This window comes from Lates calcarifer, linkage group LG15, assembly GCF_001640805.2.
Source record: "Lates calcarifer isolate ASB-BC8 linkage group LG15, TLL_Latcal_v3, whole genome shotgun sequence".
NCBI lineage: Eukaryota > Metazoa > Chordata > Actinopteri > Centropomidae > Lates > Lates calcarifer.
In genome coordinates, this window is record NC_066847.1 from 4,089,602 (window position 1) to 4,117,521 (window position 27,920).

At 41.5% G+C, this 27,920-nt stretch overlaps 2 protein-coding genes across 5 annotated transcripts in view; both read right to left on the reverse strand.

Moving 5' to 3' along the window:
* Positions 1-14,238, reverse strand: part of LOC108889225 (glucocorticoid-induced transcript 1 protein) — a 20,482-nt gene extending 6,244 nt beyond the window's left edge. Inside the window, exons 1-5 of one of the 2 annotated variants that reach the window (XM_051075995.1) lie at positions 14,073-14,238; positions 13,551-13,921; positions 8,618-8,766; positions 2,535-2,624; positions 182-304 (exon numbers count right to left, since the gene is read on the reverse strand). In XM_051075995.1, coding sequence (XP_050931952.1) covers positions 182-304; positions 2,535-2,624; positions 8,618-8,766; positions 13,551-13,857 — 669 coding nt within the window. In that variant the 5' untranslated portion in view covers positions 13,858-13,921; positions 14,073-14,238. Of the gene's footprint in view, positions 1-181; positions 308-2,534; positions 2,625-8,617; positions 8,767-13,550; positions 13,922-14,072 lie in introns of both variants that reach the window. The other variant, XM_018685588.2, reaches the window with a different exon arrangement.
* Positions 14,239-15,895: 1,657 nt separating this feature from the next.
* On the reverse strand, positions 15,896-27,898 carry mios (missing oocyte, meiosis regulator, homolog (Drosophila)). Of its 3 annotated transcripts, XR_007814635.1 has the most exons (13): positions 27,783-27,889; positions 26,093-26,959; positions 25,520-26,013; positions 25,080-25,174; positions 24,660-24,914; positions 22,553-22,722; positions 21,819-21,884; positions 21,508-21,666; positions 20,075-20,227; positions 19,073-19,277; positions 18,673-18,802; positions 17,315-17,458; positions 15,896-16,856 (listed from the first exon to the last, which is right to left on the reverse strand). XR_007814635.1 is itself a non-coding variant. In XM_051076089.1 (12 exons), exons 2-12 carry the CDS (start codon positions 26,909-26,911, stop codon positions 17,368-17,370), a joined length of 2,637 nt encoding a protein of 878 aa, XP_050932046.1. In that variant the 5' UTR covers positions 26,912-26,959; positions 27,775-27,898; the 3' UTR covers positions 15,896-17,367. The 3 variants fall into 3 exon arrangements, 2 of the variants coding, with proteins under 2 accessions (XP_050932046.1, XP_050932045.1); XM_051076089.1 differs by having other exon boundaries at positions 15,896-17,458; positions 27,775-27,898; XM_051076088.1 differs by having other exon boundaries at positions 15,896-17,458.
* Positions 27,899-27,920: the final 22 nt, after the last annotated feature.

Genomic DNA, 27,920 nt, shown 5'->3' on the forward strand with positions numbered 1-27,920 from the left:
CGTCTTGTTTCAACTGTATGTTTTTTTTTTTTTACTTTGCTGCTAGGTTACCTTATCATATCACCGCTGCCAGGGTAAAATCTTGCATCACCAAAGTCAGAGTTAGTTAATGTTTTCACCTGAAAAGAGCATGTGGGTGACTCAGTTTGGCAGGGCATGAACATTTACAGGAATAACTCACCTGAGGTTGGCATGCAGTGCTGTGCGGTGCTTGTTGCGGCAGCTGCAGTGAGCTCTGCTCCCTGTCTTTACTCTGCCGGCTGACCTGTTTGCTGCGCTGCAGCTGCAGTCTCAGTTTTGCAATCTGCTGGAAGAAAAGAAACATCACTTCAGCAAATGATAGCTCACAATCTGTCAACATAATGAATTTCAACTTTTCCCATCAGTGAAATGAATGAAACCAGCAGGCGATAAGCATACTTGCTTCCATTAAGGGCTGCAGCTAACAATTATTTTCATAATCAATTAATCTGCCAAAACCAAAAGAAATACAATTTAGTATAATGTTAACACAAGGAAAAGCAGCCAATTCCCACATTTGTAAAGCTGGAACTACCAAATGTTTGGCATGTTGGCTTAAAAAAAAAATGACTTAAAGGATTAAGTGAATATCAAAACAGCAGTTGATTCATTATCTGGAAATACACTGATGTGGAAATAATTGAAAAGATCTGAAACATTTAGTGTTTGGTTGAATATTTTTATTGACGTAACTATTCCTCCTTTTTTCAACAGATGGGAGTACAATGAGAACCTACACTAATAATAATTTTGTGCTATTAGTCAAATTAATATTTGTTGTTTATTTTAAATTATCTGTAGAATGACTGAAAGCCTTTCTTCGCTTATGTGGCTGACAGCTATAATAAGTCAATATTGGGCTTTTTCGCAAAAATATACACTACTGTGCGCACCCATAAAAACTGACTTGACTTGCATATTGTTGCAGGATAGCTTAGTGCATATAATCAGCCATGTATGTCTGATGATGAAACAAGTGGGTGTTTCTGCATCTGGCCCAGTATCAGCCTAAAAACAGGATACCCTTTGTAAGCCTAACAGACGCAGTTGTACTATGCAGACAAAGGTGTGGTCTTCAACGCTGATCTTGTAATCCTGGCAACACAGTCAACAAAGAGACTCACTCTTTTCATAGATATCCTCCCACACATGTAATCGCAGAGGTTAGAGAGCTAGAATGCAGTTCACTACATTCACTAAGTGACCACAGCAGTTGATAATGACAAGTCCAGGCAATCCCGGTAATCTCAGAGGATGAGAGAAAGAGGTTTTCCTGGCTGTGCTGTGCTATTGATGGTGCAGGCCAAGGGTTTGTCTGTAGAAAGCTGAACACTACATTTTTCAAACAGGCCAAGTTGTAACATATTGCTGCATTTGCTCTTGAAAGTTATTTATGAAATCTGATCCCAACAATCTGATGTTATAAGATCACAATGCTGTGACTCCATAGCTGGGAAAGGCATTTTATGCATCTTTTGTGGCTGTATTTATTAAAATATGTCACTTCCTATCTCCCTTCTGCAAAGTGCAATGTGACTGTTGGAGGTTTAAATCCACACATTGCCCAATTCTATTTACAATAAAAACCTGAACACTGCCATATCATGCCAGAACAATCTAACAGTAATTTGAATAAACTCAAATTCTTGAGCATCCAGATGTGTCACCTGATGTGCCTAGCATGATTAGGCAAGTATAACCACATGGTAAAGTCAAAGCTTGTTTGATTTCAGTATTGACGCACACTACCTGTGTGTTATGAAGTTATAACAATCTTGGCTTAGTATGTTGGCCATAACATTTATGGAATGTAGTTTTATGAGCTGGTCTTTAAGTGTGGTTGAAATGGATTCTTGAAAGTATAAAAGTTTTAAATGATATTTTCCCTGGTCAAAACTAACAAAAACCCAAGATGTGTGTGTTATTAATGTTTTGGAACTACTTTCATGTTGGACACAGAAAAATATGAGTGCCTATTGTGTTACAGGGGCATCAGTGAAGCTTTTAAGTAACATGAGTTACCCTGAAGTCAGTTCACTCAGTGCAAGCTAAGGAGGGAACAATATGGCTGTTTCACCCTTGAGAGGAGCTCCTGCACTGTCTCTCAAAAACAACAGGCCATAATGAGATGTGAGAGTGCAGTTGAGTGGGAAACAGAGGGGAGAAGGAGGTTAAATTTAGACTGTGGTCTGGAAAGCTGGAGACCTAATAGCTCCATGTGGTCGGCTGGTTGGCCACCAAGCCCAGCAGATAGACAGGAGTGGAAACCAATCTTAAGGAGCCTAATATTTAAGCTGACCTCAGACCCTGACAAATAAAACACATTTTGAGTAGATGCAATGAACCTCAAAAATGATTTTAAAAAACTAGTTCTTCGATTTTGCTGTGTGAATGTTTTAAGCTAGTAGACAGAGTGCTGACACTACTGATCTGTGTTAATCCACTGTCTGTGGTGTTTGTTGTCAGACACATCTGTGACTCAGATGCACCATGGTTAATGCAGGTGAATCTACCTCTTTGAGGTGGTCTGCACTGCCCCAGGAGGCTGACCTCTGGTGAGGACCTCCCTGTTCTGTCCCTTCATCAATCCAGAGACCAGGAGTCTGAAACACAGAAACATATATGCTGACACAAAACCACACTGTAATCACCAAATTGTATATTTTACTTTGCATAGTCACACAAAGACAAGTATGATGTACTTCTACACAATACTAGTTTCCAGTGTGTATGGGGGGAAAGATATCTAAATAAAATACATTACATCACCCTCATAAAACCTGATATTAACCAACCTGCAGGTTCTGGGATTTGTTTAAGTGGCAGAGTGGCGTTTTGTTGCAGAGATCAGAAAACTGAAAGGTCATAAATATAGTCTGTGCTGAGTCTTGTTGAATATAACCCCATTCACGAAGAGTCAGAATCTTCTGAAATGCCCATTATTTATTTTATATATTTATGTGTTTGCATTATGTTGTGCAGGTAAAGTATCAGGCTAAATGCTTTTACAGAAACTAATTAAATGTCCATGATTTAAAAAAACAAATTGCAAATGTACTTAAGTGATTCCTCATCATGAAGGGGCTCAAATGTGGGCATTGACTAAATATCTAAAACGTAAAATGTCTGGATAGGCAGTTGAGAAAGACATGGGTGAAAGCAGTAATGAGTGCCGTGTGTTTCAAAGTAAAGCTGAAAATCTGGAATCAATGAAAATGAGGAAAACAGTCATGAGATACGATCCCAGAGGAAAAAACTACGTTCAACAGGAAAAACAAAAGTCATAGCATGTTTGATTGTTTCCATTAGTGAGCCAGGTTAAGATAAATACATCTGTGGCAGGACATAAAACTCTTTTTGTCTACAAGCTAAACTGACTAGTGCATTCCAAAATCCACCAGCCATTTTTATCATTTCACAAGCCAAACATAATAATAATGATAATTACAGGGCTACCGAATAATGTATGTTTACCTGGCAACAAGACATCTTTGTCAGCAACAGGTGACATTTACAGGGAGTTTACTAGCAGCGCTATGTTCCCACCTTGGAGTTTCTACCTTTCACCTTCAGTAGTATAACTATTTAGCCTATATACGTTACTATAATTTGCAGAACATGTAGAGTACAGTGAAAGGCTTATACCAGATCAACGAGTCCACAGAGAAATTTGTAATGTTAGTACACCAGTAAGAAAACATCAGATATACAAAACATTTGCTACCGAAGAGCATAGAGGCAGTTCTGTCTCACTGAACATGTCTTTTAGACCTCTACTGCACAAACAAGGAAACGGTTAAGTTATGTAAATACATGCAAAAACAGAAACAGGCTGAGGATGTTTCATAGGCTTGTCTGAAACCACACACTTCCACCCTCATTATGCATATCAACAGTGCCTCTGGTCCTCAAACAAATCCTTAAACATCTGACATTTTTTGGTCAGCACAGTAGTGCGAAACATCTTAAATGTCAATGTCTTCACACTGCCTTATGTCTGACCCCACACGAACAGAAAAACCTCTATGGCTCTCCAACTAACACACAAGCCTTGCCCTATGATATGGAATATCACACTGTGAATAATGAGGAACACCCGTGAAGCCTTTTGCACTGGCTTTGCTGGCGCTGGTCTCCCTAGAAAAGGACAGCGAATTAAATGGGTGCTTGTGCTCTCATAAAAGGGACCACTGTGCTTGGCCACGCTGGACGGCAGATGTGTAGCTAGCCTTTAGCATTAACATTTTGTGCATGGCCTATGGAAAGGCCTGTGCTGTTTGATGCCTCTGCCAAACATTGAGAGACTTGATGCTGCAGCCTAATCCATTCATACAGAATACAGATTGCTGTAAAAGGCCAGACAGGCTTGATGGAGCCGTGAACTTAGCTGTTGAGGAAAAACTAAGTTCTCACAGATGTTCTATGACGTCAAGTGGGCATACTACTCTCACTACTTGTATCTCAATGTGAAACGCTTTTATTGGTAGTGAGTGATATGTATAGGTTTTCATAGAGCTGTGCTTCCTTGAGAATTAAAAAAAAAACAAATGGAGGGGTTCAAGCCTGGGGTTCGCTGTTACTTTTATAGAATAAACAAAAAAGACTTCTTAAAAAAGTGGCAGTGATTGATGTCTTTACAGCTTTCAGTTTACAGTTCAACAGTAAGTACTGTATGATGACACCTGAAGTAAGAGCTTAGCCTGAGGCTAGTGCCCTAGTTGTTTGCCAACACAAATATCAGTTGTGGTTTTTAAGTTTATTCCCAAGCATTCAATCTTGTAGACACTAAACGGACTCTCCACATCAGCCAATGTTTTAGTTTTAATTCTCAAGAATGAAGATTACTCTTGAAATATCAACAAGCCACAACTGTCAAGGTAAAGCTCGTGTTTTTCTTTACTGTAGATATCTCAGTTTGGAATGAGACATCCAATTTTCCCCCAGTTATCCATAGTAAAACAAGACAGTTAAAAATACTGCAGGCTATCTTTCTCTATTGACTCTGTTCCCCACAAACAAATCGTCTGTTAACAAGAACACCCACCTTTATTTACCCCAGAGGCCCTTTTATCATGCTAGCTCTTGAACTTCCGGTCCGAGTTGTGTGCTTTGTAGACGTGTATGCCAGGTGTTGTGTCTGATAATGTACTGCTGTACAGATAAAACCCTGTTACCATAGCCTGCAGCTTGCTTCCCATTATGATTCCCACCCAAAGGGTTACATGCAGGCAACATCCTCAAGAATCCAGCTCTGTTCCAAAACAGGAAATAATGACTGGGCTTCAATAGGACTGCAGTGGAATTTGTGCTGGTTTGTTTAGATTGCATGTCGAGACATGCGAGCAGAGTGCCACTGCTATCATTTAGAGATGAGAACATGCATTTTGATTTGGTGAATTGACTTTGTGCATCTGTTATCTTGTGCACGTCTATAGCCCATGAGGCATTCCAGAGAGTGGGGAGATATTTCTAAAAGGGTATCTTTGTTGTTTGATTCAGACTGCATTAGTCTATATTTAGATAAACAGATACATACACCTTAGTTTAAGGTCATATGAGGCAAATATGGAGCAGTTGGATCACCAGTGTTATCATTCATATAATAAAGCACTAAAGTAGGATTGGCACCACTGGTTCGGCAGTGTCAGCATTGCAAAATAAACCTTTACCAGGCATAGTCTCAATTCATATTCTAGGTCAAATTACAAAAATGGTTTAAGCAGATTCACAGTGGCTTGAAAAACAGCAGACTGGTTTATTCTATTTATCTTTCCGTTAGGTTTTTCAGATTACAAATACAGACTACTGATTGGCTATTCCCTCTCACGCAGGCGCAGAACGTAACATACATGCATGACAGTGGTCAGCTGGCAGTCGGCTGTAGCCTTTGTGTTGCGTTCAAGTGCAACTTTTAACAGAAGACGTGAGGCAACGCACACTGTTTGATCAGTCTGCCTTTGTCGGTGCTAGTTCTTTGAGGTCGGCTTGGTGTGTCAGGGCCCTAATCTTCATACAGACATTCTGTGTTCTGTAACCACAGGGCCTAGGGCACACAGACCTATCCCGGAACAGTGATTAGCATATGTATGGGCCCTCTGCTCCTCAACTCCCACACAAAAGGCAGGCGGGCTGTGCAGCCACGAGGGCCAGGTGGTAAGCAGTGGGATTTCTCCTCGCCTCAGCCATAGCTGGGGGGACAGGTGCAAACAACTTCACCTCCATGCAGGGCTACATTACAGCTCAAAGGAGAGGCTGTCTTGAACTTGTACAATGCACAACAAAAGAAACTGAGGACCTTTTGTCTGCTGCTTTCTGCTGTTGTTGTCTTATAAAAAGAGCTGGGCCCAGGCATAGCTTGTTAACAGGAAATGGTCTCTGACTATCCTTGGGGGAGTTTGTGCATTTAATCGCTCAAGGACTGTCAAGTGTGTCACACTCTCCCACATCATTACAACATAGCCAAATGTTTTCCATCTGAAATTTCCACAGCTTTGACAGACATAAATCTCTTAACTGGATTTTCATTTTAGTCAGCCTTCAGTCAGATCTCTGCTGATAATGGCACATATCACAATATGACAAAGAAACAGTGGGTAGATATGCAAGATCACTATGCATTTGTGCCCAGACATTTCTGTGCATTAACATTTTCTAAGACATGATAATTATAAAATTGATTTTCCATACTGATCCAGACTTTCCAGAGCTGAACAGGAACCCTGTAATTAGAGGTGTTTACTCTGCATTCAGACCCTTCAAGAAATCTTGCAGGGCCCTCTCACCACTTCCTCAGCCTACACACAAAGAAATGAAGCCCATGTAAATGAGGCTTGGCGGTCCTCATTCAGACACATGAAAGGCTTCTGTTAGCAAAGAGGGAGCAGCCCTTGTCATGATCATACATATTCAATATTCTTTCATAACACAAACCCACCCCAAACACCCCTCCACCCCCCCAAAAAATCAAGCTCTTTGAGGAAAACTGCATTTAGCCATCAGTCACATGGCAAGATTAGTGGGTGATCATGTGTGAGGCTGCTAACCAGGAATACTGTGGCCAGGCTCAAATGTGAAATCCATACATAGGCCTTATGAAGTGTTATAATGTAATAAAATGTGGCGCTGTGAGGGAATTTCAGACTATTTACCCTAGTCTATTAGGCCTGTTTTGGCAGCAGACTCTACCATCAGCCACCAGATTACTATAACAAAATCTTTGGCCGTGGTTTGTCTCCTTCACCAGCCACTGTGACAGAAACCAAATATTATTTGGAAGTCCTAACTACTGTAATTTTCTGAGAGAGAGGTGGAAGTGAGTTGTAAATTTGGAGATTTACCAGACACTCCGATCTCAGGGTAGGCCACATGTCCTTACAATAATATCATAATATTTTCAGATATTTTTATGTCAAACTCTGAACTAACCTCTACTCAGTGCAGACCATATTGGGTAAAATGTGTCCAACTTGTGATTATTAAACAAACTTCAGCCAGGTGTTCTTAGTGCAGTGAGCTTACACAGCTGCTCCTGAATATGACTGACTGAGCCATTTGACTCCACTTTTTCTAACTTTTCTGATTAATTACCACAAAGCAAATGTGTGATGTGACGCTCAGTCACTGCCACCTGTGGAGCTGAATCAGACAGTTCCTGACGCAGCTTGTCTGGAGATTATTTTGCCTTTATATGACAGCTGACAGTGTAGAGAGAAACGAGAAACAAGGCGAGAGAGAGAGAAAGGGGGCCATGTTGTATGCACCTTTGGCGATCAGGGCAGCCCTGGTCTCTGAAGATTAATCTTATCAAGCCACTTGCACACTGCTGAAGTCATTTCATTTTTGCAGCGTCCACTTTCACGTTTCAGTATTCATATGTAAATATAAATATGCGAATCTGTCACTGTCTTCTAAACATCATGTGAACATTTTTAATTACATAATGATTTACACTGCAATTGAGTTGCAAAGTGGAAGGAACTCCTGGTTCTGGAAGTAAGAAAATCTCATTCATTTTTCCCATAGACAATGTTATGTGACTCACAGATGGAGTATTCCTATGGCTTGGATCTGCATGAAACTCTCCTGCTTAAATCATCAGTAAAAAAGATGGACAGCTGCGTTAGAAAACATCTGGCTCATTGATAAAAAGTCAAAGGTACAAGACTGTGTACATGAAAATGTTAGGGGAGAAGTTAACTACAACTCCCAAGGTGCATTTTGGCAAGAAACATCCAATCACTAAGGTAGGGGGTAAAAGCTGAAAATTACAGTGTTGAGAAAACTGGCAACACAATCTGCAGCTTTAACAAATTTACTTTTGGATTCTGGATTAATTTTGGATCAGTCCATCAGCCTTTGTTCACAAATTTCTGACTACTACTCTGACTCACATCCCTGACTGACTTCTTCACCATGGAAAAGACAGCTGAGTCTCATGGGTACTGTAGTATTTAAACCAATTCACCATGCCAAACTGATGGACAACATATGATTTCTCAGAAATGAAGTTGAAGTAATTAAAGGATTGCTACATTACCTGGGGGGTGTTCATGTTTCTGTGTTAACACCTAGATAGGATTTTCTGAATGTTACATACCTGTGTGGCTTTGTCTTTCATACAGGAAGGGTAGGGTCCATGGGAGTCCCGAGGCCACTGGCCGGTGAGGTATGGCCCTGTGATGGCGTCCAGGGAAGATGTCCGCCGGATGGCACTGGAACTCCGAACCTGCAACTTGGACCTTTCTGCTGTAAGTTGGGAAAAATAAAGAAACAGGATGAGGCATACACACACATAAACAAACACACACTCATGCAGGCATTAGTGCTTAGTAAGCAATATTCCCAGACACCCTGAGGCATCTCTGACATTCAACGTGCCAGCTTTCCAGATTGTGTCAATGTGGTTCAACATACAGTACTAAAATGTCACAGTGTAATAAATCTTGTGTAACCAAGGACTGGGAGCCATATGTTGAGGGGCACATCAACTCTAATGGTTTATATTTTTAGCACCTAATCATAAAAAACAGCAATTCACCTGACCTGAAAAGCAAATACATAATCACAGTAAATTAGTTTCCTTTATTAAGATGAAAACTTGCCTTACAATCTCTTCTCATTTGCAGAGTATGGACAAATTTTCTAATCTCACAGGTATTAGTGCAGAGCAGAGTGGGCTTGAGAGCCAGGGCCTAAAGCAAATGTAAATGGCTGAGCAGGAGTATCTGATGTTATGAGAGCAGTCTGCTGTGAGCCAGAGCAGTTAAGCACACACCACCCACATAAGAACTCATAAACAACCACACCACAATGCACATCAATACTGCCTGCATCCACTCAACATTCCTGCAATGACACGCAGTTAAAAAAAAAAAAGAGAGAGAAAAACAAAACATGCAAACACAAAGATATTAGCATGAGAGCAGCATGAGGCTGCAGTGAGAGCTGTATTAAATTTATTAGCCTCATTTACACTTGCGCGATTATCTTAAGTCAATGAAAGCTCCTTTATTTTTGTATCAAAGGCAGACTAAAGGAACAGAGTGATCATCAGGAAATATGCCCATTTACTCTACTCCTTGTCTGAGTAGGCTAAGGCTGAGGCCTTTCCAACATGACCACATAAACTAACACACACAGACTAAACTATCTACATGAGGCACCCCTCTCCTAGCAGAACTACACAGCCATTCATTGTTGTTCTTTGTTCATAGAATACACAGGCCTACCCACCCAAAGGTATTGCCTAAGTAAGCTTACTGGGCTACAGTAAAATTCCCTGAAGCATTGCAGACAAAGGAAGCAGGCTAAATTTCCATCAATATTGATATAGGCCTAGCCAGTGCTCTCAAAACCGGGATTGTGGTTATTTTCCATCGTCTCCCCACTTGCCAGACTAGAATAATCTCCTGATGAGAAAAAAGAAACAGTGTGAAAGAAGCCAAGACATCAAAGCAGTCCATCTGCTGATTTTCAGGGATAAGTGAGTGGTGTCTGTGATTTGAAAAAAGGAAAAAAAAAAAAAAAAAAAAAAGGAATATTTTCAGGCTGAATTTTAATAAGAAGTTTCCTTCACTGGTCATTCGGCAAGCAGTGAAAAAAAAATCTCCACATTTCCAGGGATAAATGGGTGGTTTATTAACTGTGGGGCTTGAAGCAAATGTGAAAGCAAACATGTGGTCCAGATCAGTAAACCATAGCAGAAGGGTTTCCTGTAGGTTTTCACAAGGCTGCATGGCACTGGTTGAGAAGTAAATCCCAAAAATTCAGCTTGATCTCGTGATCACAGACAAAAATCACTGTATTCTTGGTGTCCCAGAACTGTGGAGTTAAACGAAACTTGGAATTTGGTTGCTGCTAAAGATAACCTGATATGAGTTTTGTTTCACTTTAAAAGAGAAATACAGTCAGTCTTGGACATTTTGAATACAGCCTAGTTCAACTGGACTTAATTGTAATTGCTCAAATTACCTACACAGTGGATAATGAAGCATGAAATTTCCTCCTGTCAAGACCGTGCACGTTGGTTATTGTTAAAGAGAGGTTTACGAAGAAAATATAAACAATGGATACAGTATCTGGTTTTACCTGCTGATACTTTATTCTTATCATTTTTAACTGGTACTTTTTATTATTTGAAACAAGTGCTGAGTCAGTTACTTGATCAGTAGGAAATTAATCAGTATCCACTGTAAATAACTGGTGAACAAACATGATCTGATTCCAGCTTCTAAAAGGTAAACATGTAGTGCTTTTCGTAAGCATACATGATAGTAAACTGAATGTATTTGCGTTTTGGATGGCCAGTGGCACAAATAAATCCCTTTTAAGACTTCCTGAGACCCCTATGACATTCTGGTTTTCACATTTAATAGAAAAAAAAAAGATTTAATTGAGAAAATAATCAAGAAATTAACTGATGATGAAAATAATCACTCCTTTCAGCCCTACAGTAGATGCAGCTGGTGGAATTATGCTGTTAATACTTAAGATAATGTATTATATCATTCCTAATAAATAATACATATTGCACATCATCATGACTGTTTTGGAATAAAAGGTCTGATCAAGGTTATGGTGGGATCTCTTCAACCTTTAGGTTCATACAGTAATTTAACAATATTATACATCAGTTTAGTAAGTTAAGTGCGAAGTGTGTTAACTGCAAGCAGAAATGTGAGGAAGCTCTGTCTCTCATACAATATGAATGATGATATTAATCCTGGCCACAATGTTTTAAAGTTATGAGCGTCAGCATCTGTCCCTCAGCTGGTCAGGAAATGGCTTGTTAGCATTATTAGCATCTCTCCATGAGTCCAGTGGGTACCTCCCACAACAAGCCAGCTTGGTCTAGTCTGACTGTATCTACATAGATGAGAAAGGTATGCTAACTGTGCTAACAATGCCATCTTTTGTAAATGAACAATGATATATGAACAATCTTAACGTCACATCAGAGTCACCCTTCAACACCCAGATGCTTCACAATGTAAATCTGATAAAATGACAAAACACACAGTACAGTTCCACCAGAGGCAACTGATCTGGACAACACGCTCATTTTCACATTTGGTCCTACTCTGCAGTTTGAATGGGTGACAATGAAGCAGGGCTGTTTCAGCACAGCTGGCACTTTGACAGAGAGTGGGACTTTCATTGTTGGGACAGTATGGTAAGAGAATGATGTCATGCTGGTGAACCCAAAAGGTCATAATGTGGAATATAATACTCTTTACTCCGTCGGTGATAATCAGGTCAAGATCTGAACTGTTTGAACACCAGTGCAGTCCATTAACACATGCACATTGTCTGGCACTAACACTCAGGGTACTGCAGGGCACTTTGGACTGAATTTCCCACCAAATGGCAAGCATTATGTCTGTGAGTGGGTTCAAAGTACCACAGTGACTGAGAAATTACAAAGTGCAAAGCCTACTGCTTCAGCTACATCAAGCAAGGCTGCTGTGATGAAAGATGAGCATGACTAGATTATGCTCACATTGTAGTACTTGTTTGCTTCCTGAAAGATGCGAGACAATTTGCATTTCTGTCTGCTAGTGGCCACCTAACCCCTCTCTAATATGATCATGGTCATCATCAGAGGCCTCTCATTCGTGTTTTGAAGGAGGGTCAAGTCTCCATCATCACTGCTGACATGGGACACTGGCCTGGGTTAGAGGTCGTCTCTTTCAGAGGACTGAGGTATGCGTGGCATGCTGCAGGGGTGGGAAATCAACACTGACCGCTGGCCGAACACGGGTGAAATTCATCGTGCCTGGTAAGTCTGCCTACTCAGTTGTTGTAGAGGAGACTTCGTTTCCTGCTTTACATGCTAGACTGGTCAAGGTTGGAGGTCATCTCATTCAAAGAACTGAGGAATGTGAGGCACGTCACAAACATAACACATAACACACAACTCCACAATAACCAACACTGAAACAAGAGGGCTGCCATTTTGGTTGAAGGTAAGAGGGAGGAGCTATTAAACATAACTCATAGAGATATGCATGTTGTTGATGTGTAGTGTGTGGCAAGTTGTGATCTAATACAGTACAGAACTCTATTGTAATGAGAATACCTGGTGCTTTTTCCTTGTAACTTGTACAGATTCGGAAACACCCACTGAGGTTAACACAACAAGAATGAGACTCTCTTTGTCTCCAGATACTGGAAAAGCAAGCTGTATTCACACACTTCCATATCGCAACGTGCTTCAATCACTTGCCAGATAGTGTGTGGTTTTGTCAGTGTTTTGTACAGAAAACACAGGGTTTGCAGAAAAAGCTGTATTCTTCCAGCTAAAAATGGCCTATGAAAGGATACAGCTACCGGTCTGAAAAATCGGCCACAGCGTCAATATTTGGCAGTAGAGACTGTCACATTAATAAGATTTAGTGAAGCAATGGGAAATGTGGATTTGGGGCTGCCTGGACTCTCATGTCCTCCTTCGGTTTGTCTCCATATCACTTCCAGGGAGCAGCTGAGCATGACATGAAACGACGTAGCGCTCGCCTCCATGTGAAAGGCAACATGGTGAGACTCAGCATATGGTCTGAATATGCCCAGTGCTTCATGCTGTGTGCATGAAGTAAGGTCAGACTAGGCAACACCTGACCATTCGCTCAGCAGCGCTTCTACTGGGACTGACGTGGCCCCTTTTACAACTGAAAGCACGTCTTTCTGCCAATTCTCTCCTCCCCCTCTCTCCTGTCAAAAGTCCATAGGAAGTAAAGAGAGCCAAAAGTGCACTCTATTCTCTTTATGAGTGCCTAATTGTGTAAGTGGATGATAGGCTAAATAGTTAATGTATCAACCTATTCCAAATCAGACCTTGTTGCTGACTTACAAGCTACACCCTTAAATGTTAAACTTGACCCATTTTTACATAATTACAATATTCAAATGGAACTGCATAATAGCATACCAGTTAATGTAACAAAAAGTTACCATAACAAGTGGACAATAGCACGTGGTGACATGGCGTTTCTTGGCCTATGTAAGGCATAACAGTTGAATATAAGTGCTTTTACCTCTGGAAACTGGAGAGTCTGGGGGACAAGAGGAGTCCCTATTTTCGGGGGACAGTCTTTGCCTTGCATTTGCACTTCCTGAACTGAGTGTCGGGCTGGAAGGGGGGCTTGAGCCTCGGCTGTTCGTGGATCCTCCGTAGAGGGTCTGCGTCCGCGTCGGGCTGCTCTGACCCGCACGCAGGAGCTGGTAGGGCACGGTGGCACGGATGGGGTGCAAGCGGCAGCTGCTGTTGTTGAACGAGCCGGGGGAGCCCGCATTGCTGCGTCTCACCCTCGGCTGTTGAAGCGAGTTGCTGGGGGCTGACATCCTCCGAAACTGGCTGTAATTCCTATAGCAGTAAGAAAGACGTACTGCCAAAGTTGCTGCTTCTCTAGAGGAGGAGGTGGTGGGGGAACGGTAAAATAAACATTAGCTTGTTAGCCAAAAAAAAAAAAAAAACGTTAGCTTCCTTTTTTTAAAATTTCAACTCCTGCGCTCGAGGAAAAACAGCTCCAACATGTATTATTTTCTGATAAACTTACCTTTAAGATACTAATACATGCCGACGTAAGCTGTAATCACTACATATGTAACTTTAAAAGTTGTTTTTGATACTTCTTGAGACGTTTAATTCGTGTTTTCCAGCACTAGCTCCGTCTTCCCCATCACGTCCACTCACTCTAAATGACAGTTGTTTCGGCCAGACTACTGGCTGATGCGTGTGGGCGGGCCACGCTGTCTACTTCTGAGCTCGTGATTGGACAAAGGCGTTGTACAGTAACGTCGCTGATTGGTGCAAATTTGTCTATGGACCGTACTTTCAACCAATCAGATTAGCAATGTCGTTATCAGTGTAGGTGAAGTTTTTGGTGAAGTACTTTTCATGATTTTCACCTGCATTTCGTACATATTACAGTATACTACGGTAATAAATAAATATTACACTTCACAGCTGATAAGAATATGATACAATTTTGCCACAAGCTGCATCAGAAGCTCTTCTGAGGGTTTCTTTATCAGCAACAAGGCTGGATTACCCACCAGGGCCCAAAAGGCTTTTTTTCAATTCATTTAATTTGGGTCTACATATATTTGTACATTATCAATTATAACAGGACCTCCATCCTCACACCTAATCTGCCTAGACTCTTATAAATTATTCCACCATAGGGGGACTGTAATGCAGCACCCATTAGTTATTTCCATTATCAATATGTTTGACAATTATTTTCTTAATTCAGACTGATTGTTCAGTCAATAATTCATAGTCAAGTTTTGTCTAGCCAACAGTCAAAAACCCAAAATATGTTGAGTTTACTGAAAGGAAGACAGCGGAAACGGTCAAATATTTACATTTGAGAAGATGTTACTGGTGAATTTTTGCTTTCAAAACCCCACCCTAAACTTAACCCAATTAATCAAATAACAAAATTATTGTTGGTTATTTTTTCCTGTCAATCATCTATTTGATTAATAAGATAATTATTTAAAGTTTTAGGGTGCTAAGGGAAATGATGAAACGTCATGAACAGTGGGGTCAAAGGGCACCAACGAGTTTTTGCCCCAGGGTCTCTTAGAAAATTAATCTGGCCATGTTGAGCAGGATTTTATGCAGTTATAATGATAATGTAGATGTTCCTTTCTTTTCATTGACCTCTACTAATGGACCATGTAACAGAAAAAAAAAATGCAACTGTGCAATAAAAATGCAATATGCAACTGTTTTCAAATTAGAGGGGTTTTGGGTTTGTTGGTCAGTCAGAAAGGAACATTTGAAGACATTACAGTGAGCTCTGGGAAGTTGCAATGGGAAATTCTTCACAATTTGTTTTACTTTTCATAGACTAACAATTAATTGATAATGATTAGTTGTAGCCTTAGTTTATTCTTGCTTGTCTTTGTTGTCCTTATTTCTCCTGTATATCTCTGTATATTTCCTGCATGTGTTACTGATTCAGTGCATAAGTGCTCAAGAGAACTACTAGAAACCTGAGTCAAATTCTTTGTATGCTTAAACATACTTGGTCAATAAAGTTGATCCTGATTCAGATTGTGGTCAGGCTGTTGGTCAACTGATGTTTTCCAAGGTAAAGAGTGGATTTCAGCCTTAGATAATGTGGAGTTTTATTGCTTGCCGAGATATAAGGTGCAAATTTTATTGTTTTTGCTAGAGTCCATCTTCCAGCCTGCATTGATGGTCTGTGATTCTGTGGGAGTTCCCATGGGAGAATAATGTGTGACTCAATTCGTTTATGCAAAGATCGAGTACGCACATGACAGAACCCACGCCATCTGTGTCTATGAAACATGATAATGTAAAAATAAACCATGTAAACTTATGGAAAACACCTCCATTCAGCAGCACTCCAATTTGTCAGTCGGAATTTATTTAAAAGGCAAACACAAGAAACAGTGAAAGGATGAAATTCCAGCCACTCTGTTTTTCGGGACGCTACACGGCTCGCCAATTTGTCAGCTCCACTCCAAAATAGTTCACAAAAGGGCATGCAGGCCTATAAAACCTCCCACACCGGGAAGAGATCCTGGTGAAAGCAGCATACAGTAGCTCCTGTGCCCAGCCCCCCTCCCTCCCCGACTCCTGCTCACCTCCTCCTCCCTACTCCATGACTAAGTGATTTAGCCAGCTCTGGTGCAGGCCGCCTCTCACTTACAATGCCTCCCTGGGTTAGTGACAGAGCGGGGAGGGTGGCAGAGAAAGAGAGAAAAGCCATTTACAATGCGGCTTACACACGGCAGTCCCCCCCACAGACGGCGCCCATCCTTGGATTGATGTGTGGTATGCATAGTTTTTGGGTGCAATTTGGGCACCGGAGAAAGGGAGAAAGAAAGAGAGGGCAAGTCTGTGTATGTCAGAGGGTGTGGGGGAGTAAGGGGGGGAATACGGGGCTCAGGCTGTCTGTTCTCTCGCCCTCTCTTTGAGTCAATAGTGTTCCGGCAGCTGAGGTTCTTTATGAGGGGAACAATCTGGAGGGTCTTGTCAGAGTGCCGAGCAGCTGCTGTTTTCTGGGGAGCTTCTTTCATGGGCCACAGGCCTGGAGTGGGCTGGTGAATACAGAAACACCCTCCTACCCTCCCGCTCTCCTCCTCCTCACCCACCACCCCGACCTTCTCCAATTCCTCACCCCCCTACCAAAAAAAAAACACCCCTCACACTGGAAGCCCTCCCTCACAATGCCAGATGAAGAGTGGCACAGAGGAACATGAAGAGAGCAAGAGGGTTTTGTTATTGAGCGCCACACTACGCCTCGTCACCCGGGGCACCATCCTTCATCCCGAACAATGCTTTCATGAGGTATGTGAAGATCCTTTCATAAGACAAACACAGACGTTAAATAACGTATTAAAACACAAGCCACAAAATATAGCTCAGACATATTGGCACCTGTGTTCACGTCTTTACAACCTGATGTGTGAGTGGACATTTGATTATCATTTTTTTTAATAGATCACAATAAAACCATAAGCCTGATTCAGGTTAGATTGGAAGAGGCTGATTAGAGCAGAGCCTCTTGTATTTCTCCTGAGTGGGATTTTCATTAGCAGAGCAGTGGGTTTGCATTTGCTCCCTTTCTGTCATTACTTCAGTTAGTCTGAACACTAACACACACTGCCTCCCTTCTTCATGTGGGGCTCTGGTACAACGTTACATTCACTAGACTATAACTTAATAGTATGTCATTCTATTCGAGCAGCCATTTGAAGGACACTGCTATCACCCTTTGTCCCATGCCCAGTTGTCGGTGTGGTGGGTGCAGCAGTGAACCTGTGCTGGCTGGCTTTGGGCTGGTGTTTGACTTCAGAGTCCAACAGTCCTGTTTAGCTGCTGTCCGAAGGCACCAGGTTCCCTGTGGTGTCCAGCTGCATGCATTTACATGTACAAGCCGACACTGGGCACTCTGTGTGGTCTCTGTAATGAGACACAAGGAGGTCAGTAACTGCATGTAGACACGAAGCAATGTGAAAACTACAGGTAACACAGAAGCATTAGGCCACAAGAATAAAGAAGGCACAGAAGACCAGTATACCTTCCCTTCAATAGACTGTCAATTCTGACAATGAAAACTGGAATAATGGCCTTGTGGGTTGTATGCCTCCATCAAACTGTCATCATCATTTGTTCCTGAGTTATGGTGTTGAATAATTGGCCAGCAAAGTGTTTTTGCAGAACCTAATAATCTCACAATGAAGCTGAAATTTGACTTTTTGGATATAAAGTGTTATAATTTTATCCTATTAGACATTTGTGTTAAATTTTGTAATAATTAGCAAAGTAATTCTTGAGTTATGGCCAAAAAAGTCACAGTGACCTTGACCTTTGACCTCTGACCACCAAATTCTAATCAGTTCATCTTTCAGTCCAAGTGAACACTCGTCCTAGATTTGAAGAAATTCCCTCTAGGCGTTATGGAAATATCGCGTGCATGAGAGTGGGACGGATAGACAATCCGAAAACATAACGCCTCCGGGCACGGCTGTTGCCGGTGTGGAGGCATAACAAAGCACACGACAAAAGTCAAGCAAAGAGGGTTTTGCCACAGGTGTATTATTTCTACCTGACCTTGCCTTTGTCTGTATTAGACAACTACGGGCTGTTGTTGAAGTAAAACTAGAGGATTAGCTTTACCCTCAAAGAGGATGCAACGAATGCCTCCTAAAGAACCTGTTTAAACTGGATGGGAATCATCAGTCTTAAAAAGAACATTAGATTTACCTTCACATTTAAGTGACAGGTAAAAGCAGCACTAACTTTTTATAGATCAGCAGAATTACTTTGCCTGATTATGAGAAGAAATATTTTGGGGACAGCATGTGTCCACTTTGGATTTAAAACAGGATCTTTAAGAAACACAGGGATTACTGATGACCATACAATCATCTGCAGACTTCCCTTGATATCCAGCTTGATGTAACTGATGGATGATGATTTTTGCACTTCATTGGACATGTAAAAATAAGTATATGACACAAAATAACATAAATTCTACTTAGTTGGCCAAAATTTAACAACAGGCCTCGATTTCAGAGTTTTGTTTCAGAATCTGAAATCAAATGAACAGGAACCATGTTCACATGTGTCTAAAAATGCACTACACATGTGCAGCATCCAGTCAGAAAACCCACCTGAACCAGCTGAGCATGTGGCCAGCGTGGCCACCGTGTCGACAGTTGTGACACCAGGTGAACCAGTTGTTGAACTGAGCAAGTTTGTTCTCCCTTGTCAAGTCAACCTTCTCATCTGACTTCCCTGTTCCTACCGAAAAAAAAAACATAAGTCAATATTAACAATCAATAAAATTTGATTGTCAACGTTGGTATGAGTGACGTCACAGTGATGAGGAAACTGGATTGGCTGCTGCACTGCCAGGTGCAACTGCCCCTAAATCCAGATCAAAGTCCACATATTCTCCCCTGCAAATGCTCAGTTAAGTATTATAGCCACTTAAGCTGCTCCAAGTTGTGATCCTGTCACTGCAAATATCAGCTGAGCATCTGTTGACACACTCCACACAGGGCAGTTTACCTGGGCAATTGGAAACAGGTGTGCCCATGTTCATGAGGCAGAGGGCACAGCGTGGCAGCGGTTTCCTGCAGCCGGGGCAACTGGTGACTTTTGACTTGGTGGGCGAGCCGCTGACACCGTACTGGCTGAAGCCACGGCCCTGGTGGGGCATCGCCGAGCAGCTGTAGGAGATGGACTTCCCGCAGAAGTTGCAGCTCACAAACACCTGCCGCACAAGAACAAACACAAAGGTCAGTTGATAAGCACCGGTGAGCACGAAGGTAAAACCAACAAGCACATGCTTACCAGCTGTCTGGATTTCATTTTTTTGGGGAGAGAAGGAGAGATAAGTATTAGATAATACAGCAATAATCCCAGCATGCTTAACTGTGATTACTGGAATGTTAGGTAGTGCCAAGTTTTGCTTACAGCACCAGGGTACTCATAATCATCCATAAAAACATTTTTAGTAGAGGCTTTATAAAAGTCTATTAACGTAGACTATGTGTAGTGTCTGGAACAGATTTCTCCAACGTAAAAGGATATGTCTAACTAAGACACAGGCTTTATGACGAGAATTGGAGAGAAGAGCAGAGCAGAGCTGTGGGTGTTATGTGTTTGGCTGACACTCTGCATATTGCCTGGCACAAACGTGTGCTGTAATAAACAGTTTGAGCGTCCTGTTTTGTTATGAGGGTAGTAATGTCTAAGACAGTAAACAGTGGGACTGCATTTGCCAGCGCCACATCACATCAGAGCCAGAGGAGATGTGATTTCATGTCAACACCTTGTAATGCCGTTTAACTGAGACAACAAATATGCATTTCTAAAAATGTTATCAAACTAAACCAATAACCTATAATGACTGATTCTCAAGGACAAGTATTTATGGCTGCGACTTCTGTAACTTATTTTCATTAATAATTAATCTGTTTATTATTTTTGATTAATTGTTTAATCTTGTTGTTAAATATCAGAAAATACTTACAGTTATTTAAAAAATCCTCCCCTGACATTAGTTACCTGGGCTAGTGGTTTGGAGCTGGGGTCCAGTTTGCCTCTGTGGATGTCAAACTCGGCCCGTTTGTGCCAGAACCTCCACGCATCCAGAAGGTTGCGGTAATTTTCTATCCAGCATTGGACTCGGGGGTCCTTCAACACTTCACCTGGGGAACCCTGTTGAGAGAGATTTTTTTTTTTTTAATGCTTAGGCCTTTTTAATATTTTCTCTTTAGTTTGGATATAGCACTGGAAAGCTAGTCACAGAAACAAATCAGTCAAAGTGTACTTGAAGATAATAGTGAACTGCGACCTGTTTCCACAAGGCTCACCCTTTCTGCTCCTTCCTGCGCCCATCCCTCTGGGGAATGTGTACATGTTTGTGTATACGTATGTAGGGTACATGCATTACTAACAAGCTGGGGGATGCCTTGTGCTTGAGCACAACAGTGCTATATTCAAAACCAGATTGAACCGAAAAATATTTTCAAGCAAACCAAGACAGTTTGACAGCATGCTGAAATGTTACAGACCTGTTCCACCACTTGGATTTCTTTATAAAAACAAATGCATGAGAGCGAATAAATCCAATGTGTTCTGCTGTGCATTGTTATTAGAGGTGGCAGTTATGAGGAGAGAAACAGTTATGACCTTTTATTAATAAAGAGGCATGTTTTAGCATGTGCATTGATTTCTGCAAGGGAGTGATTAGAGAGACAGTTTCTTTTTTTCGTTGTTGCACGCTTGTATTTAGTTAACTTAGGTTACTCATTAAACCTTTCATTTTGGGTCATTTCCTGTAATTTACTGGGTTGTGAGTCATAAGAAGTCCTTATGCAGTTTGCAAAGTTAAAAACAAGGGGCCAATGAAGTTTTACAGGTGTGGAGAAGATACAGGCACGTTTGTATTCAATAATTTTTGTTTGTTTGAGTATTAAATAGATAAAATTTGATTTATGAAACAACAGTTTTAGGATTGTATCTGAGGGCAGATGCCATTTGTCCCGTCAATCTGTTGCGACGGTAACCTACAGCAGCTGGAATAAAATACTAGGAAATACTGGTGTTGAAATTGTTATTGGTGCTAGGTGTGTCTATGATGCCCAAATCTGGTCTGGTCAACAGGCTAAAGCAAGGTACTTCATTTAAGTGGATTATATTATGTGTCTGTGTTATTTACCTGATATGTTTAAGAGACTCAATTCAAGCACCATATGCTGAATGACCAAAACAACCTTACACAGAATGAGACAGTCTACGTGCCTCTCCTTGTGTGGTGACACTGATTATTATAAGATGACACAAAGTCATATTTACTGGTAAAAACTTCAGCTTTCATCGAATATTGCTGTTGAGGGATTTGGCCCACAAGCAGCTAAATATCTGCTCCTTTCCAATCACACTTGATGTGAAAATAAAAAAGGACATTAGTTTACATTTTGTTTGTATTTGTGTACCTTCAGCATGCAGAAGCTGGCTGTCTGGACATCTCCAGTGTGGTCCACGTAGCTCTCCATAAGATCTACGCCATCTTTACTAAGCCCCGTCAGCAGGATGCCCTCAAGGTTGCCTGCCTCCTTCATCTCATTGGTTAGTTTGTCAATGTATCGAGGCAACTGCAACCAAACACCCCAGAGAAATCCAGTTTATCAAACACATCATAACAAATTTCAAAGGGAAAAGGCGAATTAAAAACTACTATTCAAAGCTACAATATGGTGTTATCAGGACATAATTGTGTTAAAAGCTTGACTTTGTAGTGTGTTACCTGTGCGTCGCTGAGAAACATACACGCAAAGGCTACACGGTCCCGCACAGCAACACTGCTCTCATACTGAAACAGAGAGAGAGAATTTCATCTTTTATTGTCATTTCCAATATGATCTTTGGATCCCAATTTGGGTAAACAAGTTTCAATGTGCTTCTAATATTCAGTACATAGAATATGATGCTCTATATTGGCACTAAAAAAGCTTTGCTTGTAATTCTAATTTTCTCTGCTCTGTGACACGTTTCTGCACAAAACCAATCATCACAATCAAGATGGCAAGTAACAAAGGCAAAATGACTAACTGACTAAATGTTCTTATCATGGAGTCATCATTTTTGGCCAGGAAAAGGTCTAGAGAGACAAATAAATGTGACAGCAGCTGGTAGCCAGAATCTGATGCAACAGAGGGAGGAAAAAGGAGAAACACACTCTGTTCTGGGCACCAGTTCACTTTGGGTGAAGTGTTTTATGACTTACAGTGCTGATGACGGAAATGTGAAACACATCTCTTCCTGTGCACCTGAGGATTTTCTCAATAAAAACCACTGGAGTATTACCTACCTATTCATCACTGTGTTACGAATATGCAAAAGTTTTTATTAAGTAAAAACAAAACAGCCACTGTTGAGTGAGAAAAGAGTGCCAATGAAAATGTCAGGATTTTTTTTCCCTATTCACTACATAGTTTTCAAAAGTCGTGGATATTAAGATGATATTAAGAGATCCAGTACCAGCACGCCATCATAGGCTCCAGGCTCACTGGTGAGAAAGGCAAACATGACGCAGAGGTAGGGGTTCTTCAGCTGCAGCCTTAGAGAGCTGCACATCTCCCTCCACAGGGAGGACTTCTCATCGGTGTAGCCTGACAGAGCCATGGCAACCACGTTCAGGTTCAGGTCACCTGTGAGTAACAAGAAGTTTGAGAAGCTGAGTCTTTACTGTGAGAGCACCACTGTGGTCAGACAAAAACTACATCTGAACAGAAAGGTTTTTTTCACCAAGAGGATCTGAGCTTCTGGAACAACTGTTCAAGGTGATCTGGTTTCGTTTCTCAATGAATTTATACTAACTTGTCAGTTTATTAGGAACACCCAGCTAAGCCTAATACAATAGTTCTGCATTAAATCTGCCTTAATGAAGGTTATAATGTTGTTTTTGTTGAAACTGATTCAACTGTGTGATCATTCTGTATCACAGTGCATTAGTTTTAGCTAGGGTTACCTACTGAACTGACAACCACCTGTTAGTTCCTAGACACAGGCATTTCTTTATTAGACCTTTGTTTAATGGTTAGCCACATTAAAAACAACCATATCTCTGTTAGGTCATGCTGCAGCCTTCAACAGAGAGAAGCATTAAAAACAAATGGAAGAAAAAGATGCTTGCTCTTTTCAGAGGTACAGACAGCTTGTTTGGAAGAAAGAAAGAAGTGTAGGTTCTTCTTAATGGCTTTGTACTGTTTAACATTACAAACTGTGTTTATGAAGGATTTCAAAAGGCCAACTTTTGACTTTCCACAAAAGTAACAACGGCTGTTTGGAACAAGTCCTACTAGTTTTCATTGCAGATTATTACCCCCACTAGACACCCACACAGGCTGGGAACATGTCAAACTAAACTAAAATGCTATCATAAAACGTTCATATGATTGTTTCAGAGTGTAGATGACAATCAGTACATTAAGCCAGAGCTGCTGTTTGAGAGAAAACACTGTAACTGCTGAGACGGTTCTGTTGACACACCTTATCTAATGAATCACCCCATCAGTCATGCTCAGGAAACCCTCATTAGAACACACAGCAGAAAAACGTTTGACCTACATTGGTGGAATTTTTCTCAGTCAAGACGTGTGTAAACAAGAGCCTTCACTCTCTGTTTTCACTAAACCTCAGTGTGAAAAACACTGCAGCTGATACAGGATTAGTGTTTAAAACACGTGAAAAACAAGATTCTTCTGTTGCAGTTGTTGTTACATTTTTGAAATTCCCTAGGACCTTAATTTCATTTGATTTGAAGATTTTGGTTGGTGTTAAACACAATTTATACCAATTACTCTTTTAATATATCACACAACAAATGTTTTTATTCACAGAAACAAGTATCAAAATATTACTAAAAGGCGCTAAAGAAAAAAAAAAACACTTTGTTGTGCAATAACATGTTTTCCACATTTCTGACCTGAATGACATTTCATGCATTTCTACACACTCTAGATCATGTGCAGTTGACAAAAGCTATAAAAAATATTGCTCATTTAATTTCCTGCTGAAGCAGCATGACATTACAAACCACAGTAATGCAGAAGCAGATCACCGTGACGTGTAAAACAATGAGGTGTCAGTTAGAGAACAAAAAAGGTGATTTAAAAATCTGTGATTATATCAATGGTTGGAATTTTTATTGATTATCCTTCATTTTGAGCCACAACATAATTTAATTTAGGAGATTAATCAATTAAATCTGCAACTATTAAGATTAAGATTACTATTAAGATAAGTTAAATTGACAAATATTTGATGGTCCAAGTTGTCAAATGTGAGAATGAGTTGCTTTTCTTGGTCTTGTATCATAGTAGTGTTTAGAGTGTTGGTTGAAGAAAAACAAGACACTGGATGACAGGATCTTGTGCTCTTGTATATTGTGATGGCTATTTTTCACTGTTTGTTTAGATTTAAAATGACTAAAGTGCTTTACATACACCAGCACCACGACTGCAATAATATGTTTGATGTGAAGCATCCCTCTTTCCTGTCAATGCTTGGCTTCAAAGACACACCTGTTTCCTATCCCTCTGCTCTCACTTCACCCTCCCACCCTCCACAGTGCTGCGGCGCTCACCCTTCTCAGCGGTGGCTCCCTTGTTGAGGATCTGGATGGCCCGGCGGATGTCCAGGTTGAACAGAGCGACTGCAGCCGCCCGCTCCCACTCACGTTCCTGCTCCAGCGATCGCAGGAAGTTCTCGACGTCGATTTCAGGGCCCCGGCTGATCCAGCCACAGAGTCGCAGGGCAAGGGAGCGTTCCTCGCTGTGGTACCGCGGCACATCTGTCTGACGGTCTGAGCCGCTCCAGCACCTGCGGCTCTCTGTTGTGCCTTGGTAGAAGAGAAAGATAAAGACAGAACATCAAATTTTAACAAAATCTTAACATGTTTGCAAATACTATTTAACCAAGGTCTGATTCTTCTTCACAAAGACCATTTTATCATATTAAATCTTGAGGTGGTCAGACAATCAGTGTATCAGTGTCAGTTTCTTACCTGAGCTGGTCTTGACAATGTTCTTGATACCAGAGTAGACAACAGACTGTTTGTTCCCCTGCAGTTTCAGCTCCATATCCTCTGCACACTGCTTCATATGTGACACTTATATAGGAATTGTAACTGACATTGCAGCATAAGGAAGGCATGAAACATGGCAGATCATAGATGAGAATTTCAACTATCTAACTACAGAACTACAGAATGTCACTTTAATTAATTTCATTCTGTACCAAGGGAGGAATGAGGAACAGTTTACTCTGTTAAACTGAGGAAATCTGTGAAAAGGGAGAAATAAAACTCTGGATAAGACAAAAACTGAATGTAACATCTTTGCACTGTATCTTTTAAGGAGCATAACTTCCTTATTTACACTAAAATGACAGCAGAGTTAGTATTCCACTGAGCCAGTCCTTTCCGCCACTCCAAGTTCATGAAGGATATAATACAGATCACACCACAACGACTTGAGCTGGGGATCGTTCCCTCCGGCCAGCAGGTGGTTCCTCCACACCTGGACGGTATCGTGCCCGTACCTGGACTGAGCCCTCTGCCTCATCTTAGTGGCGATGTCTTTTTCAATCACGCTCTCCACTCCATCAGCCCCATCCTCCACACAGTCGTAGAGGTGTCTGCCGCACGCCCACATGAGTGAGGTGGTGGAGCTCCAGGCCAGAGAGATCCGCTCAAACACCGTGAAGTCAGTCATGACTCGGTTGGCTGCTGACACCACCACCATGCGGTTCTGAGAGGACGGGTGCCAAGCGAAGCTGCCAATTTGGCTTTCACAGGGCTGCACGCTTCGCTCGATGATGGTGGGCTCCGTTTCATCACCGATGGGTGTGGGAGTGTGTTGCATGTCATACAGGCGGATGATGTTGCTGTCACGTGTCAGAGTGGCCAGCAGGCCGGTACGAGTTGGACACCAAGCCACCTGAAGAAAAAAAAAGCCTTCAAACACAATCCTCATGAACATTAGCTCATCCACTCAAAATCAAAACCTGTTACCTTACCTTTGTGAGTGGTTTCGGCTGCTCAGTGAGCGTTAGCACAGGTTTCTCAAACTTCCTCAGATCCCAGATGGCCACCTGTCCCTCAAAAAAGGAAGCCACACGGTCATGGAAGTGTGGATCGACTGTCACCCCCTGGATGGCCTTGGTGTTGACAAATGTTTTCTGGCTTGTGTTTCTCAGGTCAAATATTGCAAGGTTCCGGTGCATACCAGCCAACAGCAGCTTTGGGTCACGAAGAAGCCAGCAGAGGGAGAGACATGCATCATTTTGACCTAGCTCATACAGGGGTTTGGTCACCACTGTGCTTGAGTCCAAATCTACAGATGAGAGACGAATCTTCTCAGCTGTTACACTGGCCTCTGGGGAAAACTTACTGCTGATGTCCCATATGAGAACAGAGAAGTCTGCTCTGTGCTTGTCTAACCCAGCAGCCAGCAAATTACTGTCTACAGGATTCCAGGCTAAAGTGTTACACTGGCGGGCGTGTTTGGGCACAAACTCTTTTCCCACAAGCTCCTTACATGTGGAGTTGTGGCTCTGGCCCAAGCTGGTAAGCACCACTCTGCCGTTAGCTTGGCCCACAGCAAGTAAACACTCTGGCTCATGTTTTGGGTACCAGGCCACACATTTCATGTAAGGGGTGTCAGAGTTAATGGCTAGTAAAGTAGCAGCAGTTTCTTCAGAGAGTGGGAGTGTGCCCGCCTTGGTTTCTGCGCTGCCCACAGGCCCAATACGGTACAGTCCCAGCTCAGAGTCACAGATGACATAGCGGTCAGGGTGGTGGGGAGACCACAGGATGTCTGGCTTTGAGCCACTCATGATTCAGAAGCAGCTAGAAGGATCTCAAAGGAATCTGCCTTTGACAACCTGGAAATAGTACAGATTGACACAGAAATATAATATACAAACATTTCCTACAGTTTGACCTATGACTGCATAAAAAGAGATATCACTCAGAGAGACTATAGAACTGAACTTAAAGCAGAAATAATGGCTTAACAACGACAACGTAAACACTGAAAACAACTTTTGATTGGATTTACTGATTTACTTCAAGTTATACACACTATCACCTCAATGTCAAAGTGTACAATTATTTAAATCACATAAATATATAGTCCACAGTCGGTGTTATCTGTCCTGTTCTTTTCACCCTGACTCTTTTATATCCAGTCGTTTGTTTGGCCGTTATCTTCAATTAAAAAAACCCAACCAAGAATGTGGACTATACATTAGCTTCAGCTGGACGTTACATCTGTTATAGTGCTTGTCTGTGCGTAGCAGTGTGTAACTGTATGGTCACCTAAACACAGGTTGGACAATACACAGCATTCAGACATATTATGAATATATTAAAGTAACGTTATCGTGTGAACTAGTTAACCTGATTTCCAGAGCTTTGTGTCTGTAAAGTTAGCAGCCTGATACTTGCTAGCTCGACAGCAATGTACTTGTTTGAAATAAAAAGCCCTGTTAAGTCAAAACTGTGTAATTTTCTATAAGCCGACATGTTACAGTAGTCAAAACTAAAGTTAGAAGTTTGTTGACATGCTAGCACGACTAAGCTAATGCTAAAAAATTGAAGGGCGGGATAAAACATCACCGTTTGGCTAAGGATGATTAAGCTAGCAGCCGAGAACAGTTACAACACTTCACAATAATAACGATAATGTATTACTTACACACATACACAGGGTTTAAATGAGCGACCGAGTTACGATCTGCCATACACATGTCGGACAGGGACTCAACTTCGAGCCCGACGGATTGTTGTGTGTAACACAAAACCACGTCCGTGCTGTCGAGAGCGTCAGCTACTCGAAGTTCC

What these genes read in the sequence shown, in the direction of transcription:
- mios (XM_051076089.1), bottom strand. Translation starts at nt 26,911, where the DNA reads ATGAGTGGCTCAAAGCCAGACATCCTGTGGTCTCCCCACCACCCTGAC. An exon ending in TGGTGTGATCTGTATTATAT is followed by an intron (nt 25,175 to 25,519) that starts CCTTCATGAACT and finishes AGTGTCACATAT; the next exon opens with GAAGCAGTGTGCAGAGGATA. An exon ending in CATTGTCAAGACCAGCTCAG is followed by an intron (nt 24,915 to 25,079) that starts GTAAGAAACTGA and finishes TCTTCTACCAAG; the next exon opens with GCACAACAGAGAGCCGCAGG.